This window comes from Giraffa tippelskirchi, chromosome 7 (assembly GCF_054371585.1).
Source record: "Giraffa tippelskirchi isolate mGirTip1 chromosome 7, T2T-mGirTip1v1.2.pri, whole genome shotgun sequence".
NCBI classification, from domain to species: Eukaryota; Metazoa; Chordata; class Mammalia; order Artiodactyla; family Giraffidae; genus Giraffa; species Giraffa tippelskirchi.
In genome coordinates, this window is record NC_137281.1 from 137475274 (window position 1) to 137489337 (window position 14064).

Below are 14064 nucleotides of genomic sequence, written 5' to 3' on the forward strand. Positions count from 1 at the left end.
CATCAGTCCAGCCTGTAAACATATTCTGAATCTCTAGTGGGATCAGATAATTTTTCTAAAGCCATGATTCTAGTTATTTTTTCTCAGCTGAAAATCCTCAGAGTTTTCTTGTGCCAGTTTTTTTTATTGAGGTATAACTGACCACATTATTTTCATTTCAGGTGTGCAATGTAATGACTCAGTATTTGTCTATACTGCAGAACGGTCACTGCAAGCCCAGTTAACATTCAGCACCGTGTGAGAGTGAAAGTCACTCAGTTGTGTCCGACTCTCTGCAACCCCACGGACTGTAGCCCACCAGGCTCCTCTGTCCGTTAAATTCTCCAGGCAAGAATACTGGAGTGGGTAGCCATTTCCTTCTTGATCTTCCTGGCCCAGGGATTGAACCCAGGTCTCCTGCATTGCAGGCAGATTCTTCATCATCTGAGCCACCAGAGAAGCCCATTCAGCACTACATATACTCACAAATTCTTTTTCTTATGATGAGAAGTTTCAACATCCTCTCTGGTAGCTACTTTCAAATATGCAATGCAGTATTATTATTTAAATTAAAAAAACCTTTATCTTATATTGGAGTATAGCTGATTAACAATGTAGTGATAGTTTCAGGTACACAGCACAGCAACTCAGCTGTACATACACATGTATCCATTCTCCCCCAGACTCCCCTCCCATTCAGGCTGCCACATAACGCAACACCTCTTACATCTTCATGACTTACTCATTTTATAACTGGAACTTTGTACCTTTTGACCCCTGTCACCCATTTCACTGCCCTCCCCTTCCACCTCCTACCTTAGGCAGCTACCAGTCTGTCTTCTGTATCCATGAGCTCAGGGCTTTTTGTTGTTGTTGTTGAAAGCCCTAGTGTGTCACATACAAGTGAGATTGTGCAGTATTCATCTTTTTGTCTGATTTATTTCACTTAGCATAATGTCCTCAAAGTCACCCCATGTTATTACAGGTTCCCTTTGAGTGTTAAATTGAGTTAAATTGCTCAGCAGGCATCCCAGATCCCTTCTTGACCATTGCCCTTTCACTCCTAACAGCCAGGCCAAATCTTCAACTTGTCACTCTCCCTGCATGCTTTATAATCATCTGCAGGATATAGTAAAGCTGTTAGCTTCTTACACCCATTTAAATGTAAATTAACTAAAATTATTACTATATGAAGTTTAAAATTTAGTTGCTCAGTTACAGTAGCCATATTGCAAGTGCTCAGTACCCACATGTGGCTTGTTGCTACCTATTAGACAGTGCAGACAAAAACCTTCCATCATCACTGAAAGTTCTCTTGGATGGCCCTGGTTTGGTTCCTTTTGGTTCTCTTCCTTCTGGCTGAACTGATGTCTTCCTACCATTGCCTCTCCTTCTCTCCTCTACGTGTAAAAACATTCTCCCTCTTCCAGGGCCCCCACCTCAAGTTCCACCTGTTCACGCAGCATCCCCTGATCATTTCTTTCTGAATGAGATGCCTCCCCCAACTACTTTAGAACCTCAGTAACATTTTAAATGTTTTTTCTTTATGAAACCTACCCATTTTTTTCATCATCTTGTAACCACTTATGTCCTTATCTCATTTCCAGTACTGAACTGGAAGCCTTTTTGAAGTAAAGACTACTTATTCTGTGCACACTACCGTGGGAGTTCAATAAACAATTGTTGAATTGAATACCTAGGGAAGAGAATGCTTCTTCTTTCGTTTCTTTTCTGGAATCAGCAAGCACAGTGAATGTCTCAAATTCTTTGCTTTTTTCTTTCCTTCTGTAACCACACAGACAGACCCCTTCTGTAAGACCCAACAAAAAACCCTTCACCTGCCTGTGCAGGTGGTCATGGCGGACACAGTCCATCTTAGATCCAGTGCTGCTGACATCAGAGCCAAGGAAAGTGACTGGCTGCAGCATACAGACATGATTCTCCAGCCAGGACTGTGGGGCAGCACGTGGAGGTGGAATGGGGGGAGGGAATAATAGACCGAGGGCTTCCCAGGTGGTGCTAATGGTAAAGAACCTGCCCACTGTTGCAGAAGACATGAGAGACACGAGTTTGATCCCTGGGTCGGGAAGATCCCCTGGAGGAGGGCGTGGCAACCCGTTCCAGTATTCACGCTTGGAGAATCCCACGGACAGAGGAGCCTGGTGGACTATGGTCCATAGGGTCACAGAGTCGGACACGACTGAAGTGACTTAGCCCAGCATAGCACAGTAACAGACGGATGAGTGAGGGGCAGGCAGAGTACAAACCTCAGACCTCAGAGAAGTGACCCCAGAAGAAATGACTGGAATGATAGAGGTGAACCAAGTCAGGGACATGGTGAGGCTCAGGATGGAGAGCCACAACCTATCTGTTCTCAGCTGGACCCCAGAGGAACTTCCTGGGTGGTTTCTTATTGCCTGGCTAAGTGTGCTTATGGTGGCGTTTCTCGCCCAAAGCTACCAGCCACAAGGGAGAGGATCCCCTCAAACATTCGTCAGCATGATTTCCAGACACTTGAGGGGCATTCAGAGGCTGGCCTCTTTTCTCCAGTGTAGGTGCCCTGGGAAACTGAACACGTTGCTGATTTCTACTCGTTGACTGTGGGGGGTGACCAGAAGGTGAGAGTGAGTGTGTGGGTGTGAGTGTGCGGGTGTGCCCATGTGCACACGTGTGTTCTGTACTGGAGGAAGCAGGGGCTGTGAGAGTAATTTTACTAAAGCTCTTTGTCTTTCCAGGCTTATTTTGCAGAGAGAGAAGCACTTCCATTATCTGAAAAGAGGCCTCCGACAGCTGACAGATGCCTATGAGGTAAACGCCTTGCCCAGGAGCTCTCTCTATCAGATTATCAGCCTTAATCTTTTTTTTTCCCTTTTTTTCTGTTTTGATGTAAAAGGCATGTATGGGCTTGACCTGTTGCAGGTTCACTTACTGTCCACGTGGCTCTGGTAGGATTCAGGTGCCCAGCCGCCTGGCCCCACAGAGCTGGGACGCCTACTTCTGAAAGGACAGATCTAGAGCTCCTCTAGTCCCTCCTTGCTCAGAGCTACTGGAACCCCCAGCTCAGGGCGGGGGGACTTCCTTCCACCCACATCATGGCTGAGGGGAGTTCGTGTGCGTTCTTCTAGATGCTCTTTGGCCATTAGCTAAAAGGCAGTCTAGATATCCTCACCCCATTGCCCTGTAAGCAGATCTAATTTCTCTACTGGCCAAAGCACCAGTATATAAGTCCCAGAAAGTACTCTGCCATTTAACACGGTAAAAATGCCCAGACATGAAGTGGATTTTAAGTCAATATTCCTTAGAGCCCTAGGGGTCTAGGGGAGGGCAGTGGGGGTGGAGGGGAAGGGTGTTGGGACTAGGGGCTGAGTGACAGGCAGAGGGTAAATGTGAACCAGAGGCCTCAATCTTCTTGCCCCACTTTCCACAGAGCAGCTCTGCTTTTAACTTGCTTTTTATTTGAGCTGCATTTGATTATTTATGGTAGGGATTTGGGCCTATAGACTCAAGCAGGTGGCATAAGCCAGGGATGTGGGCTTGGTTGTGGTGGTGGGTGATGGTGGGGGGAGCAGAACTGAGGCAAACCGGAGGACCATGCTTTTACTCTGTTCCTGCCAGTTGCTGTCAAACAGCATTGCAGACCCAAGATCGCCAGATCTCTTCTTGTTCTTTGAAATGAAGCCAGAAATTCAGATTTCTCTATGGATCTCTCAACTCGTAGCTGTTACAACTAATTCTAATTAAACAAAACACTACAGGGAACAAACAGAACCCATCCACGGGCTACATCTGGCCTGTGGGCTTTCAGTATTCAATCCTCGATGGTTAGGGTCAAGTCAGTCCTGATACAGTTAATACCATGACAGCTAACAGTTCACTGAATAGTGTGCTCAACGGTTGTCATTCATTGTCTCATTTAATCCTCACAGCTAGTCCAGGAGGTGGGTAAGTATTTTTTTTCTAGATTAGGAAATAGGCTTAGCAAGATTAATTAATTAATTTTCTCAAAGGCATATAGCTAGTGAGGGGCTTCCCAAGGGGCTCAATGGTAAAGAATCCACCTGCCAAGCAGGAGACATGGGTTCGTTGCTTGGGTCAGGAAGATCCCCTGGGGAAGGAAATGGCAACTCACTCCAGTGTTCTTGCCTGGGGAATCCCATGGACAGAGGAGCCTGGCATGCTGCAGTCCATGGGGGTCACAAAGAGTTGGACATGACTTAGTGACTAAACCACCATCACTACGTAGCTAAGGAGAGAAGGAGCTGGCACTGAAACCCATAGCAATGTCTTCTGTCAGCACACCAGCTGCCCCTGGGTGGTGAGCAAGCATATTTATGTGCACATTTATGAAGAGGGCAGCTTAAGGCAATGAAAGGAGCACTGGATCGAGAGTCTAGAAACTTGGGTTCTTGTTTCTGCATTTACTGTCTTTGTCTTCTGGAAAAAGTTCATCTCTCTGGATCTCATTTATATACCATTTGTACACTTTAGATTCGTAAAACTGGGGCAATAATACTACCAGCCCGCCTAGGCTTGAATGCTTGAATATTTATGGCTTGAATGAGGATCAAGACCTGTTCACAGGTCACCTTTGGAAACATTTTCCAGCTGCTCAGGCAGAATTAGCGAGTATCTTCCCTGTGCCCGTTGTAGCATTGATCCAGCTCTGTGTATGCACTTGTTTTGTTCTGCCTTATTCCAGAAGGACACTGGGACTTCCATGTCTGTCTAGTGCCCTCCTCCTCTCCAGATAACCACACACATTCTAACCCAAGCACCTCCAGAGGAGGAACTGAATTTTACTCATTCTTGTGCCCCTAGTGCTGGGCATGAGGAGATGCTTATTCAATATTTGTTAAATCAATAAACGAGTTAATGCAGGAAAGCCTTCCCTGTAATTGTGGCTCTCCTTGGGTCTACACTGAGAAAACAGCAGCACTTGAGTTTCTGCCGTGTGAGAAGTCCTCTGCTTGGCTTCTTTCAGTGCCTGTCAGGGAAGCACCCATTGGGTTCAGGTTAAACCCCTTTGTCCCATTGTCCTTTGCTCACGTATGTCACTTCAGCTCCGGGCTAAGGCCTCCAGGCAGAGTGTCCTTCACCCCTCTGGGGTGGCTCTGCTCCTCCTTGCCAGGTGGCCAGGAGGGAGACAGATGTCACCTTGTCAGCAGGGTCTTGGAACGATTCTGAATAAGGGGTGTGTTTTCTGCCCTGCTGCTTTCACAGTGTCTGGATGCCAGCCGCCCATGGCTCTGCTACTGGATCCTGCATAGCCTGGAACTCCTGGATGAGCCCATCCCCCAGATGGTGGCCACAGAGTGAGTCTGGCTTTGGGGCGCCCCGGGTGTCCCCTGAAATTGGGTTTTGAGTTCGGGGGTTCTTTTTGTTCAGTTTCTGTTTTATTTTGAATGAAAAACACAAGAGTGCTGCAAAGAAAACCGTTGCCTTTCTCTTGACCTCCAGTAACTTCCTGAAACTCCTCCACTTCAGAAGCCTGTTGTGTGCTCATGGGTAGAATAAGACTTTGAACTTCCAAGAGAAGGATTCTATTTCTTCTGTGGCCTTTCCTCTGGGCTCTTGCTCTGGTCTTTGAGAAAAGTCTTCATCAATGCCGGAGAAACCTGATTTTGCCAGAAAGGACAGTATGCATTTGAATAGCTTCTGTGGGGAAGTGCGTGGCAACCCAGTGGACAAAAATGCCTTTGCTTTCCATAGATACCTGCCCAGAAGTCCCTCCTCATCAATCCCTGGGGGATGGTATGGCTCTTGATGGCAGTGGATGTGTTACTTGCTTGGTATACAGATGTCAGGACATCGTTTTCCTAAACTTCTCATTAATGATTAGAGATCTAAGCAACTGTTGAATAAGATTCGTTCCAAAGCGCTTCTGCAGAGGGTGTCCTCACTGTGGCTCTTCATCCTTAGAAATTCATCACACTTTATGTGTGTGTATATATATATATATATATACATATACATATACATATATATATTTTTTTAAATATTTTATTTATTTATTTTTGGCTGCACCTGGTCTTCTTGCTGTACATGGGCTTTACACTCCAGTAGTTGCAGTATGTGGGCTCAGTAGTTGCAGTGGTGAATTCCAGAGCACAGGCTCAGGAGTTGTGCCCACAGGCTTAGTTACTCCATGGCATGTGGGATCTTTTTGGACCGGGGATCAAACTGGTGTCCCCTGTGTTGCAAGGCGGATTCTGAACCAGTGGACTACCAGGGAAGCCCCACAGTTTATATTTTAAAGAAAAAAACTGATCATCACTCTAGTCTGAGGGGTACCCGAGGTAGGAAGGGGCTGCCAGGAGTTGGTTCTGATGCCCCAGTTCTCACTGAGAGAGAGCACCTTCTCTCAGCAGCATCTTGACCTCAACTGCTTCCCCTGCTGCTCCGAAGGGCGAGGGTCAGAGGGAGGCCCGGAGCCAGGTTTGTCTGCCCACAGCGCACAGGGGCAGCTGTGCCGGGATGCATGGAGGCCAGCCCGTGCTCCTCCCTGGCCACAGTCCCTCTGCCTGGGTCACGCTGTCAGGTCAGAAGAACAGAACTACACATTGTCTCATTCATTCCGTCTTAACAATAACCTCTCATTCTTGCCTTCCTGGGCAGGGTGTCTTGTGATGAATGTGGATAGGAAAGATAATAAAGAATTAGGCCATTAACCCTTGTGATGTGTACAGTGCTTTCAGAGGGAGAGGAAAAATATGCATTGTCTTCCACATCATAGAGCTGCTGCAAGCCGAGTAGCTTCTAGCTCTGGATGCAGAGTTGGACACAGTTTCTGCAGTAACAGGAATTTAATTGTCAAAATAAAGGCCTGTGTGTTTTTGAAATACCAGTTGGGGGTTGTGGATTGTTTGGGAAGTTCCCCCCACCCCTCACATACACAGTCAAGATAGATGGAATGGGAAAATCGGATGTGAGAGAAGACAAAAGACTCGGTAGGAGTTGGCGAGAGTGAAGTACAGATGCCCCCTAGAGGAACAGCGGTTTGGAGCAGGAAGGAGGCCCCCTGTGGATGTCCACTGATCTGAAGTAGGAAGATGATAAAGGGCTTCCTGAAGTGGAAGAACTTGGATCAGCATCAATTTTGAGTTTTTTCTAGGTTGTATACTTGGTGTTGTATGTTGTTCAGTCACTCAGTCTTGTCCGACTCTTTGTCACCCTATGGACTGTAGCACGCCAGGCTTCCCTGTCCTTCACCATCTCCTGGAGCTTGCTCAAACTCATATCCATTGAGTTGGTGATGCCATCCAACCATCTCATCCTCTGTCATCCCCTTCTGCCTTCAGTCTTTCCCAGCATCAGGGTCTTTTCTAATGAGTCAGCTCTTCGCATCAGGTAGCCAAAGTATTGGAGCTTCAGCTTCAGCATCAGTCCTTCCAATAAATATTCAGGAATGATTTCCTTTAGGATGGACTGGTTTGATCTCCTTGCAGTTCTAAGGACTTTCAAGAGTCTTCACCAACACCACAGTTTCAAAGCATCAATTCTTTGGTGCTTTATGGTGTTGTATAGGTAAAACTTTTCTGAGGAAATAAATGTTGGAGCAGCTTTTGTGGCAACATCAGCTAGGAATAGAGGACCCCATTGAAGGGCTTTTCACACTGAACAATCGGAGACAACCTAAATATCAACAGTTGGGGATCCTGTAAGTGTAAAGTTTAGGTGAAGTCTCTATGTCATGATACATACAGTGAAATATTATGCAGCCACTTAAAAATTAAAAAGCAGGTGTTTGGTAGGCCTGTGGCGATCATTTCACAGTATATACAAATATCAAATCATAACAATGTACACCTGAACCTAATGTTACGTGTCAGTTGTACCTCAATTAAAAATTTGTATATATACATAATTGTGTGTATTTATATATGGGCTTCACTGGTGGCTCAGACGGTAAAGAATCCTCCTGCAATGTGGGAGACCCAGGTTCAATCTCTGGGTGGGGAAGATCCCCTGGAGAAGGAAATGGCAACCCACTCCAGTATTCTTGCCTGGAGAATCCCATGGAGGGAGGAGCCTGGTGGGCTACAGTCCATGGGGTTGCAAAGAGTCGGACACGACTGAGCGACTTCACTTCACTTCACACATAGAAAAAAACAGAAGGATGTATATACACACATGATAGCAGTTGTTTGTGTGGATGGTGGGGTTAAAGGTAATTTTTTTTCTTTTCTAATCTTATTTGCATTTTCTAAAATTTCTGCCATGAAATTTTATAATCAAAAGAATGTTTTAAAATTTACAAGCTGATTTGTCCTGATTGCAAGAGGCACTTTATAGTTAATGACTGAAGTTTTCTGTTTCACAGCCACCTTTAAAGCTTTACCTGTGGTTCTTCTGAACATTGAGTTAACAAACTTTTAAAGGATTACTTAGACTTTCTAATAATGAACTTTGTTCTATGCCTAACAGGCAATTAATTCTAGGTGCCAATAATATTTGTTATGAACAGAGCCTAGTAGCTTGACTTATACGAGGATAAACTCTTTTTACTAAGAAATAAGAAATCTTAAAGACTTCTATGAAAATATGGGGATTTTTTTTTTTAAACTACCTAATTTTGGAGATTGCCGTTTTATTTATTTTGCACAGGGAGAAGAAATGCTTTGAAAATGTGGTCAGGTTGTTTTTTTTTCATCTTCTTTATACAAATGTTAAGGTAACATAGAGGGTGTGTTTAGCTCTGGAGTTTATTTTTCTGCTGTCCTCTCTCCCTGCTCCTGCTCCCCGACCTAGTGTGCAACACACACACACTCACACGCGTGGGTTTCTTTCTCTTTCCTATTTTGTTCACATTTGTGCTTCTATTTGTCCTAGAAACAATATGACAAGCTGAGGTCCCTCTAGTGGACAAACCACTTTTGTCAGCTCCTGTGACTGCTGACCAGAGCCAGCAAGGCCAGGCTTTTACTGCTGGTGTCAGACCTTTCAAGAATAATGTATTCATTTCAAGAATAATATAGTCAATAATAATATATTTATAGGAATTAAGTGTGCCCATCTTAAGAGATTGTAGCCATAAATTTATATGTGTGTTTACCTCAAATAAATTAATATTTTGGAGCCACACTAAGTGCATTTGCCTTGTTAAGGACTTTAGCACTGAAGGAAGCATTTTTTTAAATGAGAATCCCATGCTTTCTTATTGAAAGCTACTTAATGAAGCACGTGGAGTAAAATGAAAACCACAGGGAAACCATGGCAGTGTTAAGTTAGGTCTTTTAGCTTCTATAAGATCTGAAAATTATCTTTAACTTAAAAATTATTTTAGGACTTTTCTGTTTATAAAGTTTTTCCAAAGATTAAATTTAAATTTTCATGTGCCAGTGTTTTGTTTTTTCCCTTTCGAAAGTTTATCAGTAGCTTGTCCCTTGAATAGCTCCTTAAATATCTCTCCTTTTAATTTTAAATTTAATCCATCTGTTTCCTTATCTTTCAATGAAAATAGCATATGTCTTCTTTTGTCTTCTGGGCATTTTTTGGCCAGTTGCTGCTGGCATCTAGTAGGGAGAGGTCAAGGATGCTGCTAAATGTTCTCCGCAGGACAGTCCCTACAACAAAGAATTGTCCAGCCCAAAATATCAATAGTGCCACAGTGGTGAAACTCTGCTCTAAAATAACCAACTTTAGTTTTTCTTAAATCTAAACTAAATTTTTCTTAAATCTAAACTAAATTCTTCTTGCTACAGAGTAGCTTTAATTCTCATTTCTTTACCAAAAATTTGTGTAATTATCCTTTGTATTTTTTATTTTTTAAGTCGTTCAGTCGTGTCCGAGTCTTTGCGACCCCATGGACTGTGTAGCCTGCCAGGCTCCTCTGTCCATGAAATTCTCCAGTCCAGAATACTGGAGTGGGTAGCTGTTCCCTTCTCTAGGAGATCTTCCCGACCCAGGGATCGAACCCAGGTCTCCCACATTGCAGGTGGTTTCTTTACCGTCTGAGCCACCAGGGAAGCCCTATCCTTTGTACACTTGAGGTACTTTGCTGGGTAGCTCCCTCACTGTGGTATTCTGTAATAGTAAGCCTTGGAATCACTTCTGTATTGAGACATTTTTACAACACTGTTCTCAACTTCCTTTGAGTTGGAAAACGGAGTCTTGAACCAGTTGTAGTTCTGACCAATACTGTGTTTATGATGCTTTTAAGAAGCATTATCATTATTGTTCACAACTCGTGAACCCTAACCTCTGGTCCTTTTTCTGTTGTGTTCCTTGTTATTTTCCATCTTATATTTATATACTTTGTTCATCCCCCGCTCCTGCCATCCCTAAGTACATTACTTGCTACTTATATCTGTTTCGTTTGTTTTATTCTCTATTTATTATTTTTGGCTGCACTGGGTCTTCATTGCTGCATGCGGGCTTTCTCTAGTTGCAGAGAGCAGGGGCTACTCTTTGTTGCAGTGCACGGACTTCTCATTGTGGTGGCTTCTCTTGTTGAGGAGCATGGGCTCTAGAGCATGTGGGTGTCTACAGTTGCAGGTCACAGGCTCAGTTGCTGCATGGCATGCGGGATCCTCCTGGACCAGAGATCAAACCCGTCCCCTGCATTGGCAGCTGGATTCTCAACCACTGGACTACCAGGGAGCTCCCTCATTTGTTTTCTTCTTACTGGCTTCTGCTTTACTGGCTTACTGATCTCCTTAGAGATTTCCCTGCTTGTTTTGATTATTTGCTTACATACTATGCATGCTTTTAAGTCCTTCATCCACACTGGTGACAGTGATGTCCAGAATCAACCACTTTAGATCTGTCCTTAATCATCCCCTAAAAGTCTGAGTAAATCGTTGATACTCTTGCTTTGAACTTGATCCTCTTATAGTTATGTACTTTTTAATAGCTGGAACTTCCTAAGGCAATGGAAATGTTTTATGTTTTGTGGCAGCCACTAGTCCCATGTAGCTATTGAGCAGTTGCAGTGCAGCTTGTGTGACTGAGGAGCTCAATTTTAATTAATATAATTAAAATGTAAATAGCCTCATGTGGCTAGTGGCTACTTGTTGGGCAGAGCAGATGTATCACATTGCTACCCAAAATGTGGTCCCCAGACCAGCAGTATCTCCGTCACCTGGGAACTTGCTGCTGCTGCTGCTAAGTCACTTCAGTCGTGTCCGACTTTGTACGACCCCGTAGACGGCAGCCCACCAGGCTCCCCCGTCCCTGGGATTCTCCAGGCAAGAACACAGGAGTGAACTTGCTAGACATGCAGAATCTCGGGTCCTTCTAGTTCTGCTGAAATAGATCTGCAGTTTGATGAGATCCTTGGGTGGCTTCTGTACACACTCAAGTTAGAGAAGCACCGAAACCTGGCTGTACACTGCAGTCACATGGGGAATTTTTAGAACTATTGCCACTCGGGCCCACCCTCAGCAATTCTGATTTAATTGGTACTAGGTGTGGCCTGGGCGTTGGGATTTTTCTTTTTTTAAACATCCCCAAAGTTATTCTAATTACACAGCAAAGACTTGTGGTATTCAAACTTTGTGTGTATCCACATCACCTGGGAATTTGGTAAAACTACAGAGGCCCAGCTCTTTCCTGCTTCAGCAAGTCTGGGTCTCTGTGTTCTTTATTAGCCCTCCAGTGATTCCAGTGTACACATTTGGGGTTTATTTAGAACCCTGATCTAGAAGATAGTTTCCCACTTTGTTGGAAATTGTCATGTAAGCGAGAACGAAATGTCTTGCTGACTTGAAAGAAAATTGATCTACTAGATTGTTTAGTCATATGACCGAATGAATGATTTATGAATACTTGTTTTTCACAAAGTGTGCCCCTGTTGCTGTTGGCTCAGTGTTTCCTGCTTGCGATTTTTTAAATTAAGTTGGTGAATTTCTGGTCTCTAAGATAAGTTTTCTTCCCTCTTTGAATAGTTAGAGTGTCATTCACATTTTGCTTTTCAGAATTGCTCGGAGTTGTGCCACGACAGCTGGTAGCTTCGTGGTCAGTCTGCCAGTTCCTTAAGGTACAAGTTGGAAAGCCCGTGGATCAAAATGTTCTGTGGTTCGGAAGTGCCTCCGAGTTGAGAAGAGCCGAGCCCAGTTCCCCAACACAGCCCCGGAGTCACTCAGATGTAGCCTGTCAGCTGGGGACAGTTGGCGTGGAGGGGTGATTTAATGATGTCTCTGGTACATTCAGATCCCAGTCTACTCCAGACTTTAGGCTACAGGGTCAGGAGTATTGCATTTGTTGTAATTCTGTCATGGGAGCTGGGGAAGGGAATGGGTAACTAGATGAATTTTCCTTTTCCTTTTCTTTTTTTAACATGTGCTGTTTCCTATCAGTCAAAAAATTTTGTTTTTGTGATACAGAAAACTTTTTGTGCAGCCAACTTTTGTTAGACCAGGAGTTCCTTTGCCATTTGTTTCTGGGGAATAGGATAAGAATTGATGAAGGTTTGGGAAACATTAGTGACAAGCTCATTTTCTTTGCAAAAATTAACTGCTATTAAAAACATGCCACAGAATTGTCTTCCTTCTCTGATCATCAACTTTAGTTTCAATCTGTGTGTTTCCTACAGTAAAATTGTGGGTGGAACATGAAGTGAGTGTATATTGCTTTTAACCTGTGACAGTTTCCGGACTCTACTAGGAAATCAGCATTTTCTATGGCTGTCCCTGCCCAGGTGATGTAGCAGGTCTGAAATCAAAAGTAATCAAATATGACCTGGGAGAGCAGCCATTACCTCATGTCTTAGTTGAGATCAAGAAGAATGTGTGATCTCTTTGGCAGCATGGATAAGAAGGAATGAGATGGAAAAGCCCAGGAAAAGAAGGCTGTCTGAGCACTAGAAGGACTTAGACTTGCTCCTGGTTCTCTTAAATGAGGGGCTTCCCTGGTGGCACAGTGGTCAAGAATCCGCCTGCCAATGCAGGAGATGTGGGTTCGATCCCCAGATCTGGAAGATCCTCTGGAGGAGGAAATAGCAACTCACTCAGTATTCTTGTCTGGAAAATCCCATGGACAGAGGAGCCTAGAGGGCTACATACAGTCTGTGGGTTCACAAAGAGTGGGATGCAGCTGAGCTTGCACACAGGCACACTCTTAATTGAGGCTTTGTCCTAATAGGAAGCTGGGATCCTGCTATGTTGGGGAAACAGATTGAGAACCAGAACTCTCCTGGAGTCTCCTTTCCGATGAACTTCAGAGGACCTTCTGACAAAGAGGGGTTCTCTTGGTTTCACCTAAAGCAAGAAGATAACTTCTGGGCAAACTGATGCCATGCTTGGAAGGAAAGGCTTAGAGGCCAACCCTCAATATAGCAGTTTCCCTCAGTGAAGGCACTGGAGTTTCTGAAAAATTCTTCAAAAGCCCACAGCTGGGGATACATTTTTGTTTTCTTTTGTTTTTTGAAAAGTATTTGCTTGTTTATTTGGCTGCATCAGGTCTTAGTTGTGGCACACACAATCTTCATTCTTTAGTTGCGGGATGCAGGATCTAGTTCCCTGACTGGGGTTCGAACCTGGGCCCCCTGCACTGGAAGCATAGAATCTTAGCCACTGGACCACCAGGGAAGTCCTGGTGGAGTTGTGATTGGAGCTGGCATTCTTGTGATTAGAGTTGGCGGTGCTTAAGTCTGCCACCATGAGCTCAGCGTGCAGAAGGCCACCTCTCATTCTCCTAACCATTGAGGCAGACTCCATTGGAAGCTTCTTTCTTGTCAGTGATGTGAATAAATATCAGTAGCCCACTGGGGCTTAGGCTTCAACAAGAGTGAGAAGGCACCTCTTTAGATATTTCTGATAGGCCTATGTGAGGGCTCTAGACCAGCATAGTTAGTGGGGGAAAAAGTAATTGAGCATCACCACGATTTAGGCAAAATCCAAAACCTGGGAGCTACCCCAAAGGCAAGGAGAAGGGACTGGTTCCATAGCTCTGGGGTGGCAAATTGAGAGAAAAGCATGGGAAGGACTGGGTCAAGAAGCATGAGACTTACTCCAGTTCTATGAAGGGCTATATGTTTCTGCCCAGCCTTCTGTTCCTGGCTTCACAACTAGACAAATGCTTTAACTACAAAGCTCAGAAAGGAGGGCATACAAAGCTGATCAAGGCGGGGTAGAGAATTAGGTCCTT

The 14064-nt window shown here is 44.4% G+C and overlaps 1 protein-coding gene across 4 annotated transcripts in view; it reads left to right on the forward strand.

Annotated features, from left to right (window-relative positions):
* Positions 1 to 14064, forward strand: part of FNTB (farnesyltransferase, CAAX box, subunit beta) — a 77793-nt gene that overhangs the window by 32458 nt on the left and 31271 nt on the right. For all 4 annotated transcript variants that reach the window (XM_081509931.1, XM_081509932.1, XM_081509933.1 and 1 more), the window contains exons 3-4: positions 2715 to 2787; positions 5200 to 5291. In XM_081509931.1, coding sequence (XP_081366057.1) covers positions 2715 to 2787; positions 5200 to 5291 — 165 coding nt within the window. The remainder of the gene's footprint in view (positions 1 to 2714; positions 2788 to 5199; positions 5292 to 14064) is intronic.